Below are 20,139 nucleotides of genomic sequence, written 5' to 3'. Positions count from 1 at the left end.
CGAATATAATTAACTGAAAACAAGTATTTTTTGTACGTAAAAAACGATTGGATAGCACGTGAAAAAGTCAAGTAAAAAATGGCGCACAAAGAATCAAGTACCGTCCGTGATAAAAAGTACGATTCGTTCATTATTTGTAAAAGAAAAATTGAATCGGTCGGTGAATTAATCCGCCGGATAAAAATCACAGTCATGATCGTGGATGGAAATTTTCGTTCGCGTTTTTCCAAGTTTCGACGTTCCGCGATTACAACGACTCGTGTTCCTACACGGAAGTAAAAATTATTGTCGGCGTTTATCGTCGGGAAATTCAACTCTTACCGAACGAACGAATTTCTAATTAGACTCCCGGGTCGGTTCGAACTTCGATAATTTTAGATGGTCCACGTCAAACATCGTTAGCTCGCTGCGAAAATTTGGTCTTGAAAACTTTCAACCGGGAGAGTACATAGATCAAACAGCCACATCTAAGCCAAGGTTTTCGCTGGGTCAGCCTTACCGAACGGTAGGTATACCGTCAAAAGCTGGACGAAGTTGCAATTTATTTTTGTAACCTCTTTTAAATTTATTCGGACCACCGTGCCGCGCGAAGCTCCTCTTGTATGCTCAAATCCGTTGGTAATTTTGAATTCGGATAGTATTCTATAATTTTACCGCACGTTATAATATTCTCCGTACTTGAAAACTTGAAGAAAATTTACAGAGAAAATCTACTGGTGACTTAGAATTGACCTTCTGTGTTTTTGTTTTATTTTGTAATACTCTCAGTAACTTAAAACTGCAAGAAAATATATAAAGAAATTCTATTACTAATTAACAAATTACCTTCCATAATTTTGCTCCACTTTACAATATATTTTGTACTTAAAAACATGAGAAAAGAAAATACATAGAGAAGATCTAGTAATTTAGAATTCACTTTCTGTGTTTTTGCTCTATTTTGTAATACTCTGAGCAACTAAAAGCTGCAAGAAAATATATAGTGAGAATCTATTACTAATTTACAATTTACCTTCCATAATTTTGCTCCACTTTACAATATATTTTGTACTTAAAAACATGAGAAAAGAAAATACATAGAGAAAATCTACTATTAATTTAAAATTCACCTTCTATATTTTTCCTCTACATTATAGTACTCTCTGTACTTAAAAACGTAAAGAAAATATAAATACGAAAAATCTATCAGCAACCTAGAATTCACCATCCAAATTTTTTCTCCATTTTGTAACACTCTCACTAACCAAAAGCCTTAAAAAAAAAATAAAAAAATACACAGACAAAATCTAAATAGAAAACGAACGTGACGTTCTATAATTCATCGATGTTACGAATTTCGGGTCGAACGAAAAGACTGTGGAACGTAAACCGAGAATAAATGTCTCGTAGGGTTCCAAGTCCCTTCGTCCTCGTGGCGATATCGCGCGTTGCACGCTTTCGGTCGCCGAATGAACTCCTTTTTTCCCGCTCGGGCGCGGTTCGCAGCCAGGTTTTAAACGCTTTCGCGTTCGTGCACCGCGAGCAAGTGCCCGTCAGTGTTTTATATCCCCTGGTGTATATAAACGTAGGTTTCGCCTAGGCTAGCCAGCTCACGAGCGATTTTTCCGCGTGGAAAAACGCCGAATGCGCGGCACCGTTAGCAACGTTGCTTTTCGGCCCGTTTCGTTCGCGTCGAACTGAATTTCTGTTCACGGATTTGCTTCCGATGCGCGTTGTTCGTGGTGTTCGTGGTGTTCGTGCCACGGAGATGCTCGTACGACGTCGTTATACGACGATATAGCTCGGCCACGGGGCATTACGCTTTTACGACTCTTTCATGTAATTGTCGAGCTCGTGAACTTTTACGAGCGGGGTACCAAGCGCGGAAGAGATCGCCTCGAAGCGCATCGTCCGGTGTGGTTTCAGCCGCTCGGTGCAATGACTCTGTCTTCTTCTTTTTTTTTTTCTTTTCCTATTTTTTTTCTCTTCTTTTCTCGTTCTCCTCCACTCTCCTTTCCGGAGTGTTTTCGATGTCTCCGAATCGTTGCGGTTTCGCTCGAGAACGCCAAAGCGGTCCTTCCGTTTTCGATCCGTAGCGAAACACTGTGTTTTTTTTTCACAACCGAACGTAAAACAAAGAAATATTGCACCTCGATCGAGAATCGAGTCCACGAGTTTCGTCCACGGTATGTAACCACAGAACGTCGTCCCGTGAGATTATTTAAATTAATTTACAACGCGCCACGGCCGATGTGTATCAGCTGCCACGTACAATGTGCTCCGTTAACGAACGGTTACCAACACGCGCGGTTATGGATCCGGAATTCGACGAAACTGTTCACTTTTATCGAGGGAAGTTGTTCATGTAGCTCGTAACTTCGTAACCGGTGTCAACGATTTTTTTATACGCTTACGTTTCAACTTGGTCGCGAACGCGGTTCGTTTCTTCGCTCGTCGAGGTGTGACTCGTTTTTTTTTTAGAAATTCGAATTTTTTCGAAGCGTTCACCCATTGTCGAATAAAAGATTCCCCGTTCCTGGAATCGAAAATGGCGTCAGTGGCGACGAAAGTGGAAATGCTCTACTAAATTGCTTTTCTTTTTTTTTTCTTTTTCGAAGCATTCAAATCTCTTCGAACGACCTTGCGTATCGTCCAGGACATAGAAATTGAAACAATAATTTCGAGAAGATGTCTCGTAGCGAAGAACAGATAAAAAATAGCTTAAGATGAAATTAGTTTTGTTCAATGTTAATGTAAAATACTTTTTCATTCGTTCGTGATCGACAAGATCGTTCAAAATCGAATCTTTCTCTCAGATTCATACTCGAACTGTTGCACGATACTCGAATCAATTTTTCTCTTAATCTTCTTTGAATAAAACACTGATCTTTAATTTGCTAAGCAGATAAGAAACGAACAATGTATTTGACGTGAAGTGGCGACTCAGAAGCTCATCCTCCTGTTCCTCTTCTTCTTCTTCTTCTTCTTCTTCTTCTTCTTCTTCTTCTTCTTCTTCTTCGTCTTTTTCCTCTTCTTGCGCGAGTTTTACGTCGCATCGGCTGAAAGGTCATTAGCGACGGGGTCATCCGGATATACTGTATTTTTGAGAACATGTTATTTCCTCGAGGTAATTTATCGCGTTTCTTATACGGTTCTGAGCTGTTAGGGTCGTGTCTGGATTTATGTCGTATTTTTGCCCGGGTAATTCAATTTCGCTGCATTCGCGTAGAATGCGGTTGGTCGTTAATATTTAGCAATGGCGTAAGTTACGGTAGGGCGGTTCTGAGTTCTCAATTAAGCGTGTGTAATTTTATCCTGACCTTTTTCTTCTCTTAGTATAGCATTGGTCGATAAAAGTGTTGCATTCTATTACAAAATTTCTATTCTCTAATTCATACTTAATCGTACTCCAGATTTTGTTTCATTACTCCTTTATAATCAATTTTACGTATGTGAGGTACCCAAATATTTGTTGCTTCTTTCGTTGTACCATTTGTCCCAATTACAATTATTTATTCGCAATTGTAGTAGTTGCTCTCGTTGAACAATTTTTCCAACTTACAAACTAAACTATCTCGTGTATTCCAGTACGAGATTCGTACTAAGTAGATCATTTCTTGCAAAATTGAAATTATATCTGGTCGTTCGAAAAGTCATTTCGTTCATACAATTTAATAAAATGTTTACACACTCTAAAAAAAAGACCAAAAGAAAAAACAAAATGACTTTCCAGACAACCTAGTAATATAAAATTTAATACCAAACCCAAGGATCCTCCAGTAGTACAATGATTCATAAATAGAAGAATACAAAGTAAAAAATATAAAGAAACATACAGTGACTTAGTACGAACAATAATATCCCATACCCTTCTTGTCTCAGCACCGAACAAACAAAAAAGAAAACAATCAAAGCTTCGACCGTACAACAGACAACTCTTCGACACCGCTACAATAGCATTCCTCGAAACTAAGATCGACCATTCCCCAACCACGTCCAACACACCTGTACACTATTCTTTCATTCGTTCCAACATGGTTGAATTCGTCGAAATCCGTGATTTCGGCAGGTTCGGTGGGTTCGGGTCACGAAATGGGGGTCCAGCCGCGAAATTCCCGCGGCAGGATGCCGGCGATGAGTTAATAGAATCGTACACCGTGAACGACCACAGTTCGGGTCGTTAACACCGCTAACGCCGCGTCCAGCGAGCGTCTAGTGTCACGAATTTATGCAATCGTTGGTAACACGCGAGCGTGCACCTTCCGGTCTGAAATTGGCCAGCTCTTCCCATCGTACGTTTCTACGATCCTCGTGCCCTCCCGTGTACACGCGTTACGGCCCCTTTGGAACGGCGGAGTTTGGCCTAAAAGCCGGCCGCGAACGTGTCGGTCGTTAGCGTGCCGCACCTTCCACGCGAACACGTAGTTTGTGCAGCCAGCAGTGGGCGAGCGAGACCGGGAGATCGCCTCCGTTGAACGAAAACACGGCTACGAATTTAATTGTACGATCGTGATTACCAACCGGCCCGAAAGAGATTTCCAACACGGTAGTTGCAACACCGGCGGTCTTCACCGTGCTGGAATTACCGTTCACGGGGAATCGCGCAATTATTTCTCTACTCGCGATTAAAAGTATTAAGTCAGCATCCGTGGGTAATGCGGTTTTTACGAGAGAGAGAGAGAGCCTCCCGCAGCGCGCGAGCTTTTTATTTCTGCCTGGCAACCGGCGCACGGGACCGAGCCTCGCCAAGGAAGAACGACGACGACGTGCACCGGGGGAAAAAAAAAAAAAAAGAAAATAAACAAACGAATCGCCTCGGTCGAGAAATTATGCGTCATCCGTCATATTCGCCGGACGTATCTCCTCGTAGTCACTTGCGGCCGGGATTTCTGCATCACGATCTTTTGTTCGCGCTGTACTTTTCTTCCGAACGGATATTGTTTTCGATACAATTTTCTGGGGGAGAAATTATTTTTCGGTGAAATTTCCTCGTGGACGGAAATTATTTTCAGTGGGGATTTCTCCTGAGTGGAAATTATTCTTGGGAAGATTGTTTCTAAATTGGAAATTATTTTTTGTAAAATTCCTTCGCGAACGGATATTATTTTTTGCGAGATCTTCTTTAGAATGGAAATTATTCTTGGGAAAATTTTCTCGAGAATAGAAATTGTTTTCGATTAAAATTATTTTCCACGGGTCAATTTCAGTCTGGAGGGTTGGAAAACTTTGCACTTTTATTTCTTTTGTCGAAGATTGGAAAGCTAATTTTTTTTTGTATCGATTCTAAGATTACTCAAGGAAGAATGGACATCTTTTTTTTCTGGGATAGAAAATTAGTTTCAAGTATTCTTGGGAAGATTGTCTCTAGAATAGAAATTATTTTTTGCAAAATTCCTTCGTGAACAGATATTATTTTTTGCGTGATCTTTAGAATGGAAATTATTCTTGGAAAAATCGTCTCGAGAATAGAAATTGTTTTCGATTAAAATTATTTTCCACGGGTCAGTTTCAGTCTGGAGGGTTGGAAAACTTTGCACTTTTATTTCTTTTGTCGAAGATTAGAAAGCTAATTTTTTTTCTTGTGTCGATTCTAAGATTACTCAAGGAAGAATTGACATCTTTTTTTTCTGGGATAGAAAATTATTTTCAAGTACTCAACGTGGCCCGTTGGCCAGAATATATTCCCCCTCCCGAGGAATTCTTTCGTATTCTAAATTAAACGAGCCACTTAAATCGCCAAGTTACGGTGACTCACCCCTTGTGCTCAGTTTGCAACGGAAATACCCGAAATTCTCTATTATTCGGTCCTGTTTTAACCAGTCTCTGCCATACTTCTTTTTCCACAATCGAAACTTCTTTTACCACATCTGTTCTCACCGTATCGATCCTTATTGAAATACACGATTCTTCTCCCATCGATCTTACTTCCTATACAAACTTTCCAACAGCAGAATTCCGTATCTCTATCTTCGGCTCGATTATTAAAATTACAAGTCAGAGAACAATGTCTCGTCATCTTACAAAATATCGTCACGGATCCGTCATCCCCTCCTGCACCTATAAACATAATTACGTAGTTACTTTCGCGCACAGGGAACGTACGGATCAAAATTTCATGAACCACGGTTAGCTCGGTTGATCGCGAAGGGTCGTCGGGGACCTAGCAGAGGGTAAGGGCAGGGGGGAGGGGCACGCATCGGTCTAGTTTTGGAGTGTTTTCCTTGATTAAATCAAGGAGAGGCTGATCGCGAAGCGGGACCAAATCGAGGGCAAAATTTGCAAGTCGTACACGGCCGGGAGGAAGGCCCCTTTGTGCAAGGGTGTGTTCGCAACAGGGGTCGCGCGCCATCAGGGGAGAGATAAAAAGGGGGATAAGGGCTCGTGAAAGGGACGAGACCGGTGGGAGAGCGAAGGGTCCATTAGTCTTGCGTATCTCGTCACGGTGCGCGATATCGATCGCGATCGATATCGGTCGTTTATTCGAGAACGAAAGCACCGACTCGTTTCCAGGACCGAAAGGGATCGCGATTTCGAGGGTCGTCGGCGCGAGACAGGGCAGGGGAGGGATGGGGGGGAGCTCGGGTAGTTTCCTCCGGTTCGATTCACAATTTTTCGAATAAAAGATTCCCCGTTCCTCGAATCCAAAATGGCGCCGCGCCGAAAGTGGAGATTCTCTACCGATTCGCGTTTCAGAATTTTTCTTTTTTCTTTTTTTTTTTTTTTTTCGAGCGCAACGCGACGTACAAAATCGACAACGACGACAACACGAGCGTAAAGTCCGATACGAGCTGGTCCAATTCGACAATGCAAATGAGAGGGGGTGAGGTGATCCTAGAATTCCGGAGAGTTTAACGGCCGAAGGACGTTTATTGCCGCGTGGTTTTACCATCTCGTCCGAATCGGGTCCTCGGTTATCCCGTTCGCGACACACCGCTTTCGTATTAAACGTGTCGACCGCGAGTAACGTTTCCAGCCTCACGGTAATTAAGATCCTGACCTCCGCTCCGCAGGGTCCCTGGGGCGAAGTCTATTAATGAAAGGCTAATTACTTCGTCGAGCCGCGGCGAGAGACGATCCCGAGCACGCCACTGAGAGGAGACTGCTATACCTATAGGAGGAGCAGGAGAAGGAAGGAGAACCAGAGGGAGGACGAGGAGGAGGAGTGAGTTTCTTGCCCTCGTTCTCCTCCCTCCCGGCCATCCTTTTTCTTCACTGTGATTTCTGGCCGCTTCGAAATCCCGCGGGACGACATCGCTCATGCAACAATACTCGAGACGCTTTTACCTTGGATCCCTTTGTACTCCCTTCTTGCGACCCGTAATACATACCGGGTCTGGGCAAATGTTACTTCCGTGTCTTTATTCGATTCGTGTTTCGCGCCGTGGTTTTCTTACCCTCGGCCCCATCACGGATGTTTCAAATCACTTTTCTCGTTGTCGGTTGCACCCGACCGACACGAAAACTGGAACATCGTGGGTTAACCCTCTCGCTCGTGTATACACGCTCTCGAAGAATTCATGTACGAAGAGCGTATATGTACGCTTCTGGAAAAGTGGTTGTTGAGGTACGAGGAAGGTATATATACGCTTCTGGAAAAGTGGTCGCTGAGGTACGAAGGACGTATATATACACTTTTGGAAAAGTGGTCGCTGAGGTACGAGGAACGTATATATACGCTTCTAGAAAAGTGGTCGCTGAGGTACGAAGAACGTATGTATACGTTTCTGGAAAAGTGGTCGCTGAGGTACGAAGGACGTATATATACGCTCTGGAAAAGTGGTCGCTGAGGTACGAAGAGCGTATATACACGTTCGTACAGTATATACTTTTATTTCGTACTTCACACGAGATACTTTTGTCAATCGAGTATCTGGTACCGCTGCATGCCTCAAACAGTTAACTATGAAATAAAATATCACCGACAAAACGATACTATCAACTTTGAAAATGTGTCGTCTGTAGCAAACGCGGAAAACGACGCGAGTCGAGGTACTGTAATAATAATGTCGAGGTTGTAATAATATTACAATGTTTTATATTTCACAGTTTATTTCACATTATATTTCACAAATATAATTCACAGTTTTATATTTTACAAAGTGAAACGATATTACCAAATATAAGAAATATCATTGTAAATATATTATTTTTCCATAATCGAAGCTATTACGATAAACACGACATTTCGAACATATTGCTGAATATTCTAAGATTGCTCGAAAGTTAATAAATTCCCGCGTTCCTAAACCGTGAATACATATCTCCAAGTACCATCGTATCGGATGGTATTTCGTATTTGTGAGTTCAATTATTTACTATTGGAGTTTTTGGGTTATCGGTGCAATTAAACGATAGCTCGGTATTTCAATTTTATCGACAAATCAAACTTTAATTAAATTCCGGAAGGTATTATCCGTAGAATAGAATCTCCCAGAAGATTCTAGAAAGACATTATACACATATAATAGATTGCTAAATAAATTTCATCGTTCGATACGAAACGTCACCATTAGGTTCCTCGTTTTATTTTTCTAAATACGCTATTACATCTCTTCGAAGTTCAAGTGTCACAGTATATTTTTTACAACGCAAAAAAAATAAGAAAACTTATCGAACAAGTATACATACATTTGTATATACGTATACAAACCCATACGTGCACACGGTTACCGATGATTTTCCTCGTACCGTCTTAAACGGTATAAGAAATTCAATACTTAACAATCCACGTTGCGTAATATTCTCTCGAATCGTGTTTTACTCTCGTCCTGGGAACGAGTGATCCGAATAGAGAATTTGTCGCTCACGACAAAGTGACGTCACCGGTCGGTATCGTTGTCGAGTTTTACGGTCCATCTTCGCCGGAAAAAGAAACATTCCGATATATTAAAACGCTGTTTTACGATCGACGAGCAATAAAGATCGTTTTCACGGCGGTGGTTGTTTCCCCGGGTAGGTAGGTACGGGTTGTAACGCGACAACACCGGTTTTCCGGGCGCTCGTTAAAATCGCGAAGTTATCATTCCTTTGTTTTTCCACGTAGCGCTGCGGCGCGCGCAATTTTTCCAGCCTCGTTCGTTCCAGTCGGTCGGTACGTCGTCGTTGAATACTCTTTTTCCCCGTCCGCGTCCTCGCCGAATGCTAGAACAAAGTCGAGTTCTTTTTTTTTCTTCTTTTTACGTCGTCCGTGCACGTCTCGTTGACGTTCTTCCGCCGGTCGAAAGTCTCGGTCGGGGGCCGACGTCGTCGCGATGAGTCATAAGCACGAGTCGCAAGATGAGTCATAATCGGGGGGATGAGAAGCAAAGCCGGTGGCTCTCGTGACTACGAAAGTGAACGTGCTCCTCGTCCCGCGCCCGCGCGCGCACGGAAACCGAAGGTTTCTACGTTTGACACGCTCGCCGGCCGCCATGTTCGCTTCGATAACGGATCCCGCTAACCTCAATTGAACTATTTACAACGCGCGACTACTCGAGTACGCGACACTGTGTCCGTAATAGACCGGTTGCGTCGTTTCGCAAGCCCGTCTTATCTGCGCGGTTAATTTATCGATGCCCCCTTTCGATGGTAATCGGTTCTGTTTTCGAAGACACGGACGGTAGCAGCTGGCCGCGCGTACGCGTCTCCGAGACGTCAGTTGTGCAGCGCGAACGCTACTTCGAACTTCTTCGAGATACTTTTAACGTTTTGGTGAATATTGTGTATTTGTACGGGGAACGGAATTGTATATTTGTATTGGGGTTGTACGGAAAGTAATTTCGTTTTCCAAAATGGAGAATGTATAATTTGATAAAACGTTTACACGCTTTAAAAAAAATGGTGTTTGATTTTCACCAAAATAAAATGAAACTTTATTTCGACTTTTCGAAGAACTCAATAATTAGGAAACGAGTGAAAAGAAATTTATTATGCTTCAACCCCAACTTTGCACGGTCCTTAATTTAAAATTTACGACGACGATTGGAAATCGGTGAAATGTTTGTTTCATTTTTATCGATACGCGTCCAATTCCCCGTTTCTTCTACCGAAAATGGTATCAGGAGCAACGGTTGTTGCCCGAAAACGATATTACAGAAAAGAGAAAAACAACGCGCAATAAGAGCCGTCTGATGTCATCGGTGACGATCGTTTCTTGTCCCTGTGTAAGATTCGTCGAATAACGACGATTACGTTTACCATCCGTTACTGGAACAGAAAATTGCATATTGGACGTTTGTCGTCCATCCGAGCGACCATTACGCGTCCATAAACGTTCGCGGGATTATTTTCGTTTCTCGAAGACCGTATACGCGGTGATCTAAAAACGAAGGTTGAACAATTTATGGTCGTACGGAGACGTAAAAAGCGTTGGAACGTGTCAGTTCGTTCAAAGAAGCGAAATTGTTCCATAAATATGGTGCTCAACGTACGAAAGTGCATCTCGTTGAGTTTAAGAGGACCTGGTAAATCTTTTATGGGACGCTTCTAAAATACTTGACCAAACTTCGAGAGCGTGTTCTGGTCACCGAAACGATTGAAAAATGTATATCTCCCTCCCTACCAACGCCGACCGACCGGCTCTCTCTTCTTCTTGCAACCTAAATCCTTGAAAGTTGCATACAGGGGGCTTTTGAACTAGCTTCCTTGTATGTTCTGCGGATCTCGGGCGTCTGAAGTTTTTCGTTCCGCGAATATCCCGAAGAGCTCCTTTTATGGAAGATCCGGTCGCCAGTCTGCAAAATCTCCGCGATTCCCACGATTCCAAACACTCGAAGAATTTTGCTCCGAGATGCAACTTTGAAGAGAGTTGCGTCTCGCTAAGAGTGAGAGGGTGAGAGAGAGAGGAGGGTGTTATTTGCACCCCTGTGCTCGTACCCGAGGTTCCACGATTTTTACGGTCGACGGATTCGGTAATCGAGATCCGGTCGAACGATCCCCGGATCCCTTCTCCGGATACAAAATTTATTAACTCGCGTATTTTCGAAAATTTATACGGATTCGACGGCGCTCCACCGACCTACGCAAAAAGCGCAACATTATCTTCTCGGTGGGCGGAGAAATCTAGGTCGATGAGCACAAATCGAATACTTTATCGTATCGAGGTTATACAGAAAACATATTTTTTTACGTTACGCGAAATTTGTAAGAAAAGTGTTAACGCAATTTCCCAAATGGATATTTTATTTTGTATCCGTGTAAATAAATTAAATACGAACTACGGAGCATAGTGTCCCGTGATTTGTTACACGTACGGAATACTCGGTCTGACGTTTTATTTATTGTTAACTCTATTGCAAACGTTCAAACAACGTTACTGTGGTGCGATACTGTGCAACAGCGTAACAACACTTTGCTAAGTTTGAAGAAATGTCGAGGACGGTCTTGAATATAGAAAAAATGACAGTCGATATTATTCTAACCGTTAAGATAGAATATCGGTTTCACCTTGCAAGAAATATTTTTATTTGAATTTTTCATGGTTGAAAAATACCCATATCGGGATAGTGTGGAGGAGGGTTAGACATTCGGGCAGGTTAACGACGATATAATTCGACGATAACAATAATGTAAAATATACTTAAGCACGAAACTCCCACTCTACGATCCACAAGCCTCGACTTCCCGACCACGACTCGTCCACGTGTAAAAAAATTCTTTCTTCTTCTAAAAACTTCAGAACCGATCCCGTGCACATTCTCGAAATCGATATCTCACTGTAAACTATAAACATCCGCTCGATACCCAAACCCTTTTTCCCTCTGTCTCGAACACTTATCGTGTACACCCAATCGTACCGATATTTATTTCATACCTACAGTAGAAAACAAGTAGAACATTTCTTAACCCTTTGTGCACCGAAGCTTCTACTTACATACTAAATTGTTCAATAAGTTTCATCATTTTTCCCACTGCAAAAAAATACTACGGACATTTCTTAACCCATTATACACCAAAGCTTCTAGTTACTTTTACCCTCTGCCCCAAACACTAATCCTGTACACCCAATCGCACCGATATTAATCTCGTACCTACGGTAGCAAAAAGGTAGAACCTTTCTTAACCCATTACACACCGAAGTTTCTACTTACGTACTAAATTATTCAATAAGTTTCATCGCTTCTCCCACTGCAAAAAAATACTACGGACACTTGAACTTGGAACAACCGTAAATATACACGAACGAGTCGACGTATCCACGCTTCGCGCACGTTGATCGAACACAGTGTCTTTCGAGAAATAAAACGACGACGAGCTCGATAACTCCATTTCTGATCGAACGAGTAAAATTGATCGAGCAACTTATTACGTGTGAATTTCATCGGTGTTTCGACTTCCTTCGGCTCGTACTTAACCAAAAGGAAGTTGAGAACCGTCCGTCCGGTAGGTGAATTAGTTAAAGCATACCCGGGACAGGATCTTGTACACACGATGTAGAAACGATGTTACGAGAAACCGGTCTTGGACCTCGTGTACACGCACGACACACACGGGACCGCTCTTACACTCGGGTAGGATGGAACGCGCGCGGAGGGTAGAGAGCGATTGCCTGCCTTTTCGTTTTTCTCATTTTCTTCCGGGCGTTTATCCTCCTTCTTGGCCGAGATCTCGCATTACGGCTCAATTTGGCCCGGTTTTCGTAATCTCGTTCGATCGATGTAATCTCGGCTCTCGGCAGCCGTGTACCGGGGCCCCTAAAGACCCTCTTCGAAGGGTTCTTTTAGACGTTATTACGAATTCAAGCGGGCATCTCGGTTTAGGTAACTCGATAATTCGATTAGCCCTTGGGAAGTCTTTCTGCTCGGCTTAACCGACCGTGACTCCTACTCTCCCGATATTTCTGGCGATAAAGCTTCGAAAGAATACATTTTCTTTCGGTTCGAGTTACAGGTACCGGGTAGGGGGTAGCGAACACCCGCGAATCGGGTAAATTTCTACGATCGTTGTTGTGGAGGTTTTTCCTCCGATACGTGTGCACGTGTCTTTTATTACCTTTCCAATACCGCGTGGAAATACAGCCAGCTGTAATTACGATTCTTTGAAATTCGAAAAAGAAAGAAAGAAAAAAAAAAACAGAACGTATATTGTACCGCGGTCGAGTCAGTAGGGAAATACAATTGCAACGCGAACGGTAATTTCGATGCATGGTTATGCATCCCTTGAACCGATACGATTGTAACGTGGAATTCTGATCAGGTTCGAGGAATCGGGAAAAGAAGTATCGACAGTGTCGGCGGTCTCACCGATGATTTTACTCGTTTCGTTCGTAATCTGCATTTCAAAATTTCAAAATTTACGTAATCCATTTTTGAAGGTTCCACGACGAGAGACGAGAAAATTTTTTCCCCCGTTTCTTTTTATTTTAATATAAGAAAACATTAAAGGAAGAAAGTGATACCATTTATCGTCCATTTTGTAATTTACTCGCGGTGGAACGGTCGGTACGTTTTCGGTATAAATTAGAACGAAAGGTACCGGTCCAACCGAAGGATAAACGATTGCAAGGTTGATCGTACATTTCGATCGTGGTAACCCGGTTGTCCCCCCTCGAGCCATCGTTTCGTGTACGATGAAATTTGGAGTAGCGTGGAACGATGCAGGCGTATTACTTATATAATGGTCGGCGTTAATGCGACCTGTGTTTGATTATCCGGCGGAGAATCGATCGTCGACCGCGACTCCCCGGGCGATTCGAGCGGTCAGGTGCAATCGAATCGCTCGTTGCATAATAAGTTGCACCTGAGTACATTCGAGCGAGCTTATCTGCTCCCTGCCGATCTGGTGGCGTTGTCCGTGCACACGAGTATGCGCGCGCTCACGCGCGGGCGAAATTATTTATCGTCCGCGCTCATGGCACAAATTCGGTTTATCTCCGATCGGCTCGATCACTCCGGGGTCTCACCGTGCGCCGCGCGAACCGACTCGAGATCGATGTCGTCGGTAAATTCAATTACGATCGAACGAGGCAATGGTGAAAAAATATTTAAATCGAGTAGAGAAAAAAAAAGGGATTAACTCCCGACGTGTCACGGTATTCGAGGCTGCGAAACGTTTCCTTTCCGTGATTCGCACGATTCAACCGTTCGCGAATCGTTTCACTTGAATCGTCTCGGTACGTATCCGTATCTCGCTTGTACACATGCGCGTCACCGTGGTGCGTTGCGGCGTCCGTGAGATGTACACCGGAGCTTGTACTCCGGGTGCGCGCGCATTGCGCAAGCATCGCGTTAACGCTTGTACGCAAACCGCACGCTTCTTTATACAAAACGCCGCTATACGTCTCCCGCGACTAATATATCGTTCCTCTTTCTTTTTCATGCTGCAGTATTACGAGATGTCCTACGGCCTGAACGTGGAAATGCATAAACAGGTAAGCCTTTACGTTAATTTAAAATTCAAATGAATATCATCGAAGCGCGGCGATAGAAGCCACCACCGAGTCGACCGACAGACCGACCGACCGACCGACCGACCGACCCACCACCAACCGCATCGTGTGTGCGTGCTCGCTGGTCGTCGTCTCGCGTCGGTGTGACGCCGTCGTAGCGTGTGCGGCGCTGTCGGGGCCTCTCTGCGCATGCGCTCACGCCGGGTGTGCACGCACGTGCACCGGTAGCACGAGCACACCGGTATGGCAATTACTTCGTTGACTTAACGCGCGATAGCCCGACGTGTCCGCTGAAATTTATGTTTTCATTCATGACGCGGCGGCGCGCGAGCAATATCCGTGCGGCGACTTACTAATCGCTCGGCCGGGCCGGTTTCGCGCGTGGCCCTTAATTCGAAATTAAAGGGGAGCGCGGGAAGAGCGCCGTGGCCGGGATTAGGGAGATCATTCCCGGATGGGGGATATATATCCCGGCTATTGAATAAATATGTAAACAAGGTAATAACATGCAAATCGCAACGGAGGGAGGTCCCCGAACGACTTCTTCCGTCGACTCGTTCGAATAGAGAAACGACCAAGCCACGGACGACCACGAGACTTTTACGTGGGAATTATTGAGCGCGTTTTCGGTGCCTCGATAATCAACAGGCAGGGTGGGGGAGAAGATCTACGGATGAAAGCTCAAATTGGCGGGAGCTGGCGAGTATAAACAAACTGCGAGTATAAACTGGACGACGAATACACACGCGCGCGCGAGCGTACAGGAAAGTTGCTATTTTTGTAAAAAATGACTTTGATCGTTCGGTGTCCCCCGTAACTTCGTCGGTATATAAATGGCTTCCAACGAGCCCGACAGCCAAGGTGCAAATATACTTATTTTTTTCCTTCGCGTTACTTTTCCCGTGATCGTTTACTTCTCACCTGCTCCGAGATCATTTATCATTTCGATGGGCACCGTATCGCGGCATTATCGAGGTTAATGTTTCTTTTGTTGTAACGGTGCCACAACGTTGTTAGAAATACGAGGTAACGTTCGACTTGCTAATTCGATAATAAACACGACGCGAATAAACATGGTGAAACGGTGGTGAGAAACAGTGGCGATTCGAAGTCGTTGGCAAATTACTCGTATTTAAAAATACAATAATATTTTCACTTTTAAATAAGAACGCGACGCCCGGTGCTGTAGTTTAATTTTTTATACGATCGTAGACACTATACGATGTAAATTACAATCGTGCACGTTTACAAATATTTTCGACTTTCTTCTCTCGCGTACGTACTTGAGAATAAACGACGATATAATTTATACCGATTCAGGAAAGGGACATTTAAGCGAATAACGAATGCAAAACGGTTAAAAATCACTTACATCGAATTTGAATTTGACTCAAAATAAACGTTTCGTAACCATTCTCTTTTTACAATAACTGTCCGACTAATTACACCCACGGTTGTATTTGCATTCGCGCAGCGCGTGGCTCAGAATCGTCAAACGTTTTAAAATTGCCGCTTCTGCAATCCACCGCGCGCCAAAAAACCGTCACAACCTCGATAGATCGAACCCGAGAACGACCATAGTTCGAAAACGCCTTTTTTCGGTATTGTCGCGTCATCGAACCGGCCGGTCCGTCGCTCGTTTTCCAATGCTTTGATTTTTCGTCGCAAAAAGAATCGTCGATGAACGCATTAAACTTTTAAAAGAGTCCACGTGAGTGGAATCTCGCGCCTCGAACGCCCGAAACGGAGCTGGTGGAGGTTTCGTATCGCGTCGCGTGTTCCACACGTGGGAACGCGGCTTAACGTTCCCTCGTTCGATGGAACGAATCGGCCGATAGGATCGTTGAACCGGAATTCGAATCCTTTGGGGCGACTCGATTGCGTCACGGTCCGGGCTCCCGGTATTTCCAGCTGTATTTTAACAGGATTTGTCGCGAGAGTCGAAAGAAAAATGGCGCAAGGTTGTACCGGGTGGTATTTTCGGTGAGATGAAGGTTCTCCCTCCCCTTGACCGGTCGAGCGAGATCTGTTTGTCGAGTAAACAGGCGGAAATAGAATCGGGGGTGGTGGATCGTTTGATATCGCGAATTAACTCGTCGGGAACTCCGGGGCGGAGGGTGCGGGGGTGGATTTCGAGGCGGCGGGAACCTCCATCGAGAACGAACGTTTCTTCGATATTAATAAAGACAAAGATCCGGCGCGAAATTTGCATCGCAAAGATACCTCGGACGTGTTTTTCTCGCCCGGTATCCATATTCATCGGCGGCGATCGGCCGATTTAAATTTCCCGTTTTCCCGGCTCGTGATCGTCGCCGCCGCCATTGTAAATACCGATTTTTCTCTCTCTTTCTTTCTCTCTCTCTCTCTCTCTCTCTCTCTCTCTCTCTCTCCACCTCCCCCTCTCACACACATGCATCTCTCACGTTCACTCGCTCACACATTCACTCATTCTCTCACTTACTCAGTTACTTACTCACATATTCACTTACTCATTTATACGGTCACTTTATCAATTACTGACTTACTCACTCACTCTATCAGTTATTCACTCCCTCACTCACTCACTCACTTATTTGCTCATTTACTCATTTACTCACTTACTCACTATTTACTTATTCATTTACTCACTTACTCACTTATTCACTTATTCACTTACTCACTTACTCACTTACTCACTTACTCACTTACTCACTTATTCATTTACTCACTTACTCACTTATTCACTTATTCACTTACTAGCTTACTCACTCACTCTTTCACTCATAGCCCTTCCCTCTCCTTCTCGCGAAAAAGAAAAACAGCGTACGTCCAAGGGGGTATAATTTGTTGGCGGCGAGGCGGACCAAAAGCGGAACGCTCGAAACCAGAAGAGAGAAGCGGTCGTATTTCATTTCGCGCTCGCCTTTACGACATTCCGGACATTAACGTCGTCAATTACCGTGCACGTCTTCGTCCGTTTTTGTCCACGGTCCGATTCATTTACGAGGGTAGGGGGGGACGGGTCGGTGGGGCACGATCATGAAAATTTATCGAGCCGGCTGGAAGACGACGCCGACCGCTCCGCGCGGAGAAGGAACCGTTTCGCGAACGCTTTTGTATCTTGGGCGCGCGCGGCGTCCACGATCTTTTAAACGGAAAAGGGGTATCGGGCGAGCTTCTTTAGCGAAGCGGACGGTTTTTCTTTTGCGTTCGCGCGCGAGCAAGCGGCCCCGGTTATAGACAGTTCCGGCCAGATATGGTGAATAAAACGGAAAAGTAAGAAGTCTCGTCGCAACGAGAAAGAGAGAAAGACAGATATACAATGAGAAACAGAGAAACCTATCCACCTCGTTGTACAACCGTCCACGGAATCTCGATCACGAATTCTCACGACCGACCCTGGGATAAATAGCCCGCTTTTTCCTACCTCCTCGCCGACTTAGGCCACCACTTTTCTTTACGCTCGACCCACCACCTCCTCCTCCTCCGTCGTCTCCTTTCCTACGATCTCTGGTTACCTCCTTTACGACTTTTCTCCTCCTTATCCTTCCTGCGCCCCCTGGTCGCTCTTCCGCGAAGCCGGGGCTTCGAACGTCGACGTGACGGGAATAATGCTCGCGTTTATTGAATATTTAGCAGCCGAGCCCCGTTATTTCCTCCTCTTCCGGCGAGCCCTCTTCTTCCTTCCATCACACCCTCCCCTTCACCCCTCTACTCCCGTTTTTCCTCCTCGTGCGGCGTTCCGGCCGGATGCACCCCTCAAATCGTAAATCGGGCTTCGCGTCGACCGGGGAAACCCCTCGCTGCTCCGGTAGACAGACGTTGGGTGGGTGGGGTGTGGTGGGGGGAGGGTGCGAGGGTGGGGGTGAACGGCGCGCGGGACGATTCATAAATTAGCCGACGGTTGAGCGCGTCGAGAATGGAAGGAGCCCCCGAAGTTTTGCCCTCGAGGAACAACACGCGGACACCGGCTCCCGGGGGAAAGACCAGGGGGCGCATCGGGACCTGTACCTTTTTCTTTTTTTTTTCTTCTTTTTTTCGAACTGTTGTTTTTCATCCGTTTCTCCCTTTTCACGACCCGCGTTACACGTTTCGTAAGCCCCGTCGAGATTTACGCGCGTACGCGCGTTATCGCGACGCGACGAAGCGACGCGGGATTCTTGCAAAACGCTTTAACCTTGAAGCGTTCTCTCGTTCGGCTTTGAACGAAGCTTTGAAACGAAGGTGGTCCCGAATGGTACGGAACTCGTATTTTTAATTTCACGATACAAACTTACGGAAATACCGAAGCAGCTAGTCGAGATTGTTTTGTATATCTTCGATGGTGGAATGAGAATGGATTGGGAGGACACGGTGGGTCCAGAAAGACCCACGCGCCGAGGTTAAGGCTGATTCTCATCCGGGTACTCGAGGGACGCAACCAATGAGAAGAGAGTGCATCTTCGACACGATGTGGATGGATTTGAGAGAAAATTTGCATAGTGGTGGATTTAGTCCAATACTCGATCATTTTTGGGATATTTACAATTACAATAATTTGTACCTTCACTTTTTAAAATAATTGTGTATAGACTCGCGAGAAATATAGTATCCACAGAAATGCCCCACAGACATTGATGAAATTTTGCAAGCTCGTAAAACAGCGAAAAACGGACGATGCTCTTCTTTTATATATTTTCGTTTCAACCATTGAAAAGGCTTTTTCTATTATATATTTTTCTTTTTTTTTTTTCCTACATACTCCGCGTTGTTTTCCGTCAAAAACCGTAGGAAATTTGGTCGAAAGACTCGTTTGTACATCCGTTAGCTTTGAAGATAGCATCGGGAGGCTGAAGCTTGCGTTATCGCGACTAAATGGAAAAAAAACTACGTATCCCTCGTTGTTTCGCGCTCTAAAAACCTTCAAAGGTTCGTCGAAATTACAGACAGTGTACTTGACAGTGGCGTATTTCTACCGTACTGCTTTCCATCGAACATCATAGTATTTTTTGTTAATCGAAATTCCAAAAAAAGAAAAAAAAAAAAATACGATTTATCGATAGCGTCGAATAACTAAACTTCGATCGAAGAACGAATTTAGCAAAATGGGTGCACAGCGTTCTACGTCCGCGGATATTACGCTCGTTGTAAATTTATAAGTTGTAAATCATTATTATCATCGTCGTGGTCGCGATGATAGATCACGATCCGAACAGGCGAAGAAAATACTCGATGGTGAACGACGAGTGGTCGACGAGAACGCTCAAGGATCGCGCGCGAGATTCAACCGCGCGCCGTGTCCTCCGATGCGAATGCTTGCGTTTAAAACAACGTAATAATTTTTCCCGTCGAGCGTGAACGTCGTCTCGACCGTCGCATTCCACGGGTTAGCGGGAATCAACCTTTAGAAATCGTTCGTCGCCGTGGTGAATACGAGCCGAGATTCTTGGACAGCTGTCCTCGTGCGTCTGGCCCCGAGCATAGGTTATTGCGACAATTAGAAGTCGCGGGCTGATTTCTAAGAAACCGTGAAGTGTACGGTATACGGTAGTGCGTCACGTAATTGGGACGGGTCTGGTCGTTCGTTTGTACGTTCGGTCGAGGATGGTGAGAAAAAGTCGAATAAGTATGACAAGGTCTGTTTCTCCCGCGACGAGATGTTTCTTTCATATGTGCAACGGTGCACCTGCAAGGAAACACTTTTTATCGTCGCAACGTTTTTTACCACGTACGTTGAAAGAAAGTACGCGTCGAGGTGATCGCGCGATCGTCGATGTACGAGGTCGAAAGTTGCTTTGAAATTTCGAGCATCGCTGCTTCGAAACAACGGTACACAA

At 44.6% G+C, this 20,139-nt stretch overlaps 1 protein-coding gene across 3 annotated transcripts in view; it reads left to right on the top strand.

Annotated features, from left to right (window-relative positions):
• Positions 1 to 20,139, top strand: part of LOC143152914 (protein groucho) — a 208,805-nt gene that overhangs the window by 74,744 nt on the left and 113,922 nt on the right. For all 3 annotated transcript variants that reach the window (XM_076323526.1, XM_076323528.1, XM_076323525.1), the window contains exon 4: positions 14,282 to 14,326. In XM_076323526.1, coding sequence (XP_076179641.1) covers positions 14,282 to 14,326 — 45 coding nt within the window. The remainder of the gene's footprint in view (positions 1 to 14,281; positions 14,327 to 20,139) is intronic.

Source organism: Ptiloglossa arizonensis, chromosome 11 (genome assembly GCF_051014685.1).
Source record: "Ptiloglossa arizonensis isolate GNS036 chromosome 11, iyPtiAriz1_principal, whole genome shotgun sequence".
NCBI classification, from domain to species: domain Eukaryota; kingdom Metazoa; phylum Arthropoda; class Insecta; order Hymenoptera; family Colletidae; genus Ptiloglossa; species Ptiloglossa arizonensis.
This window is presented reverse-complemented; position numbering and strand designations above follow the sequence as displayed.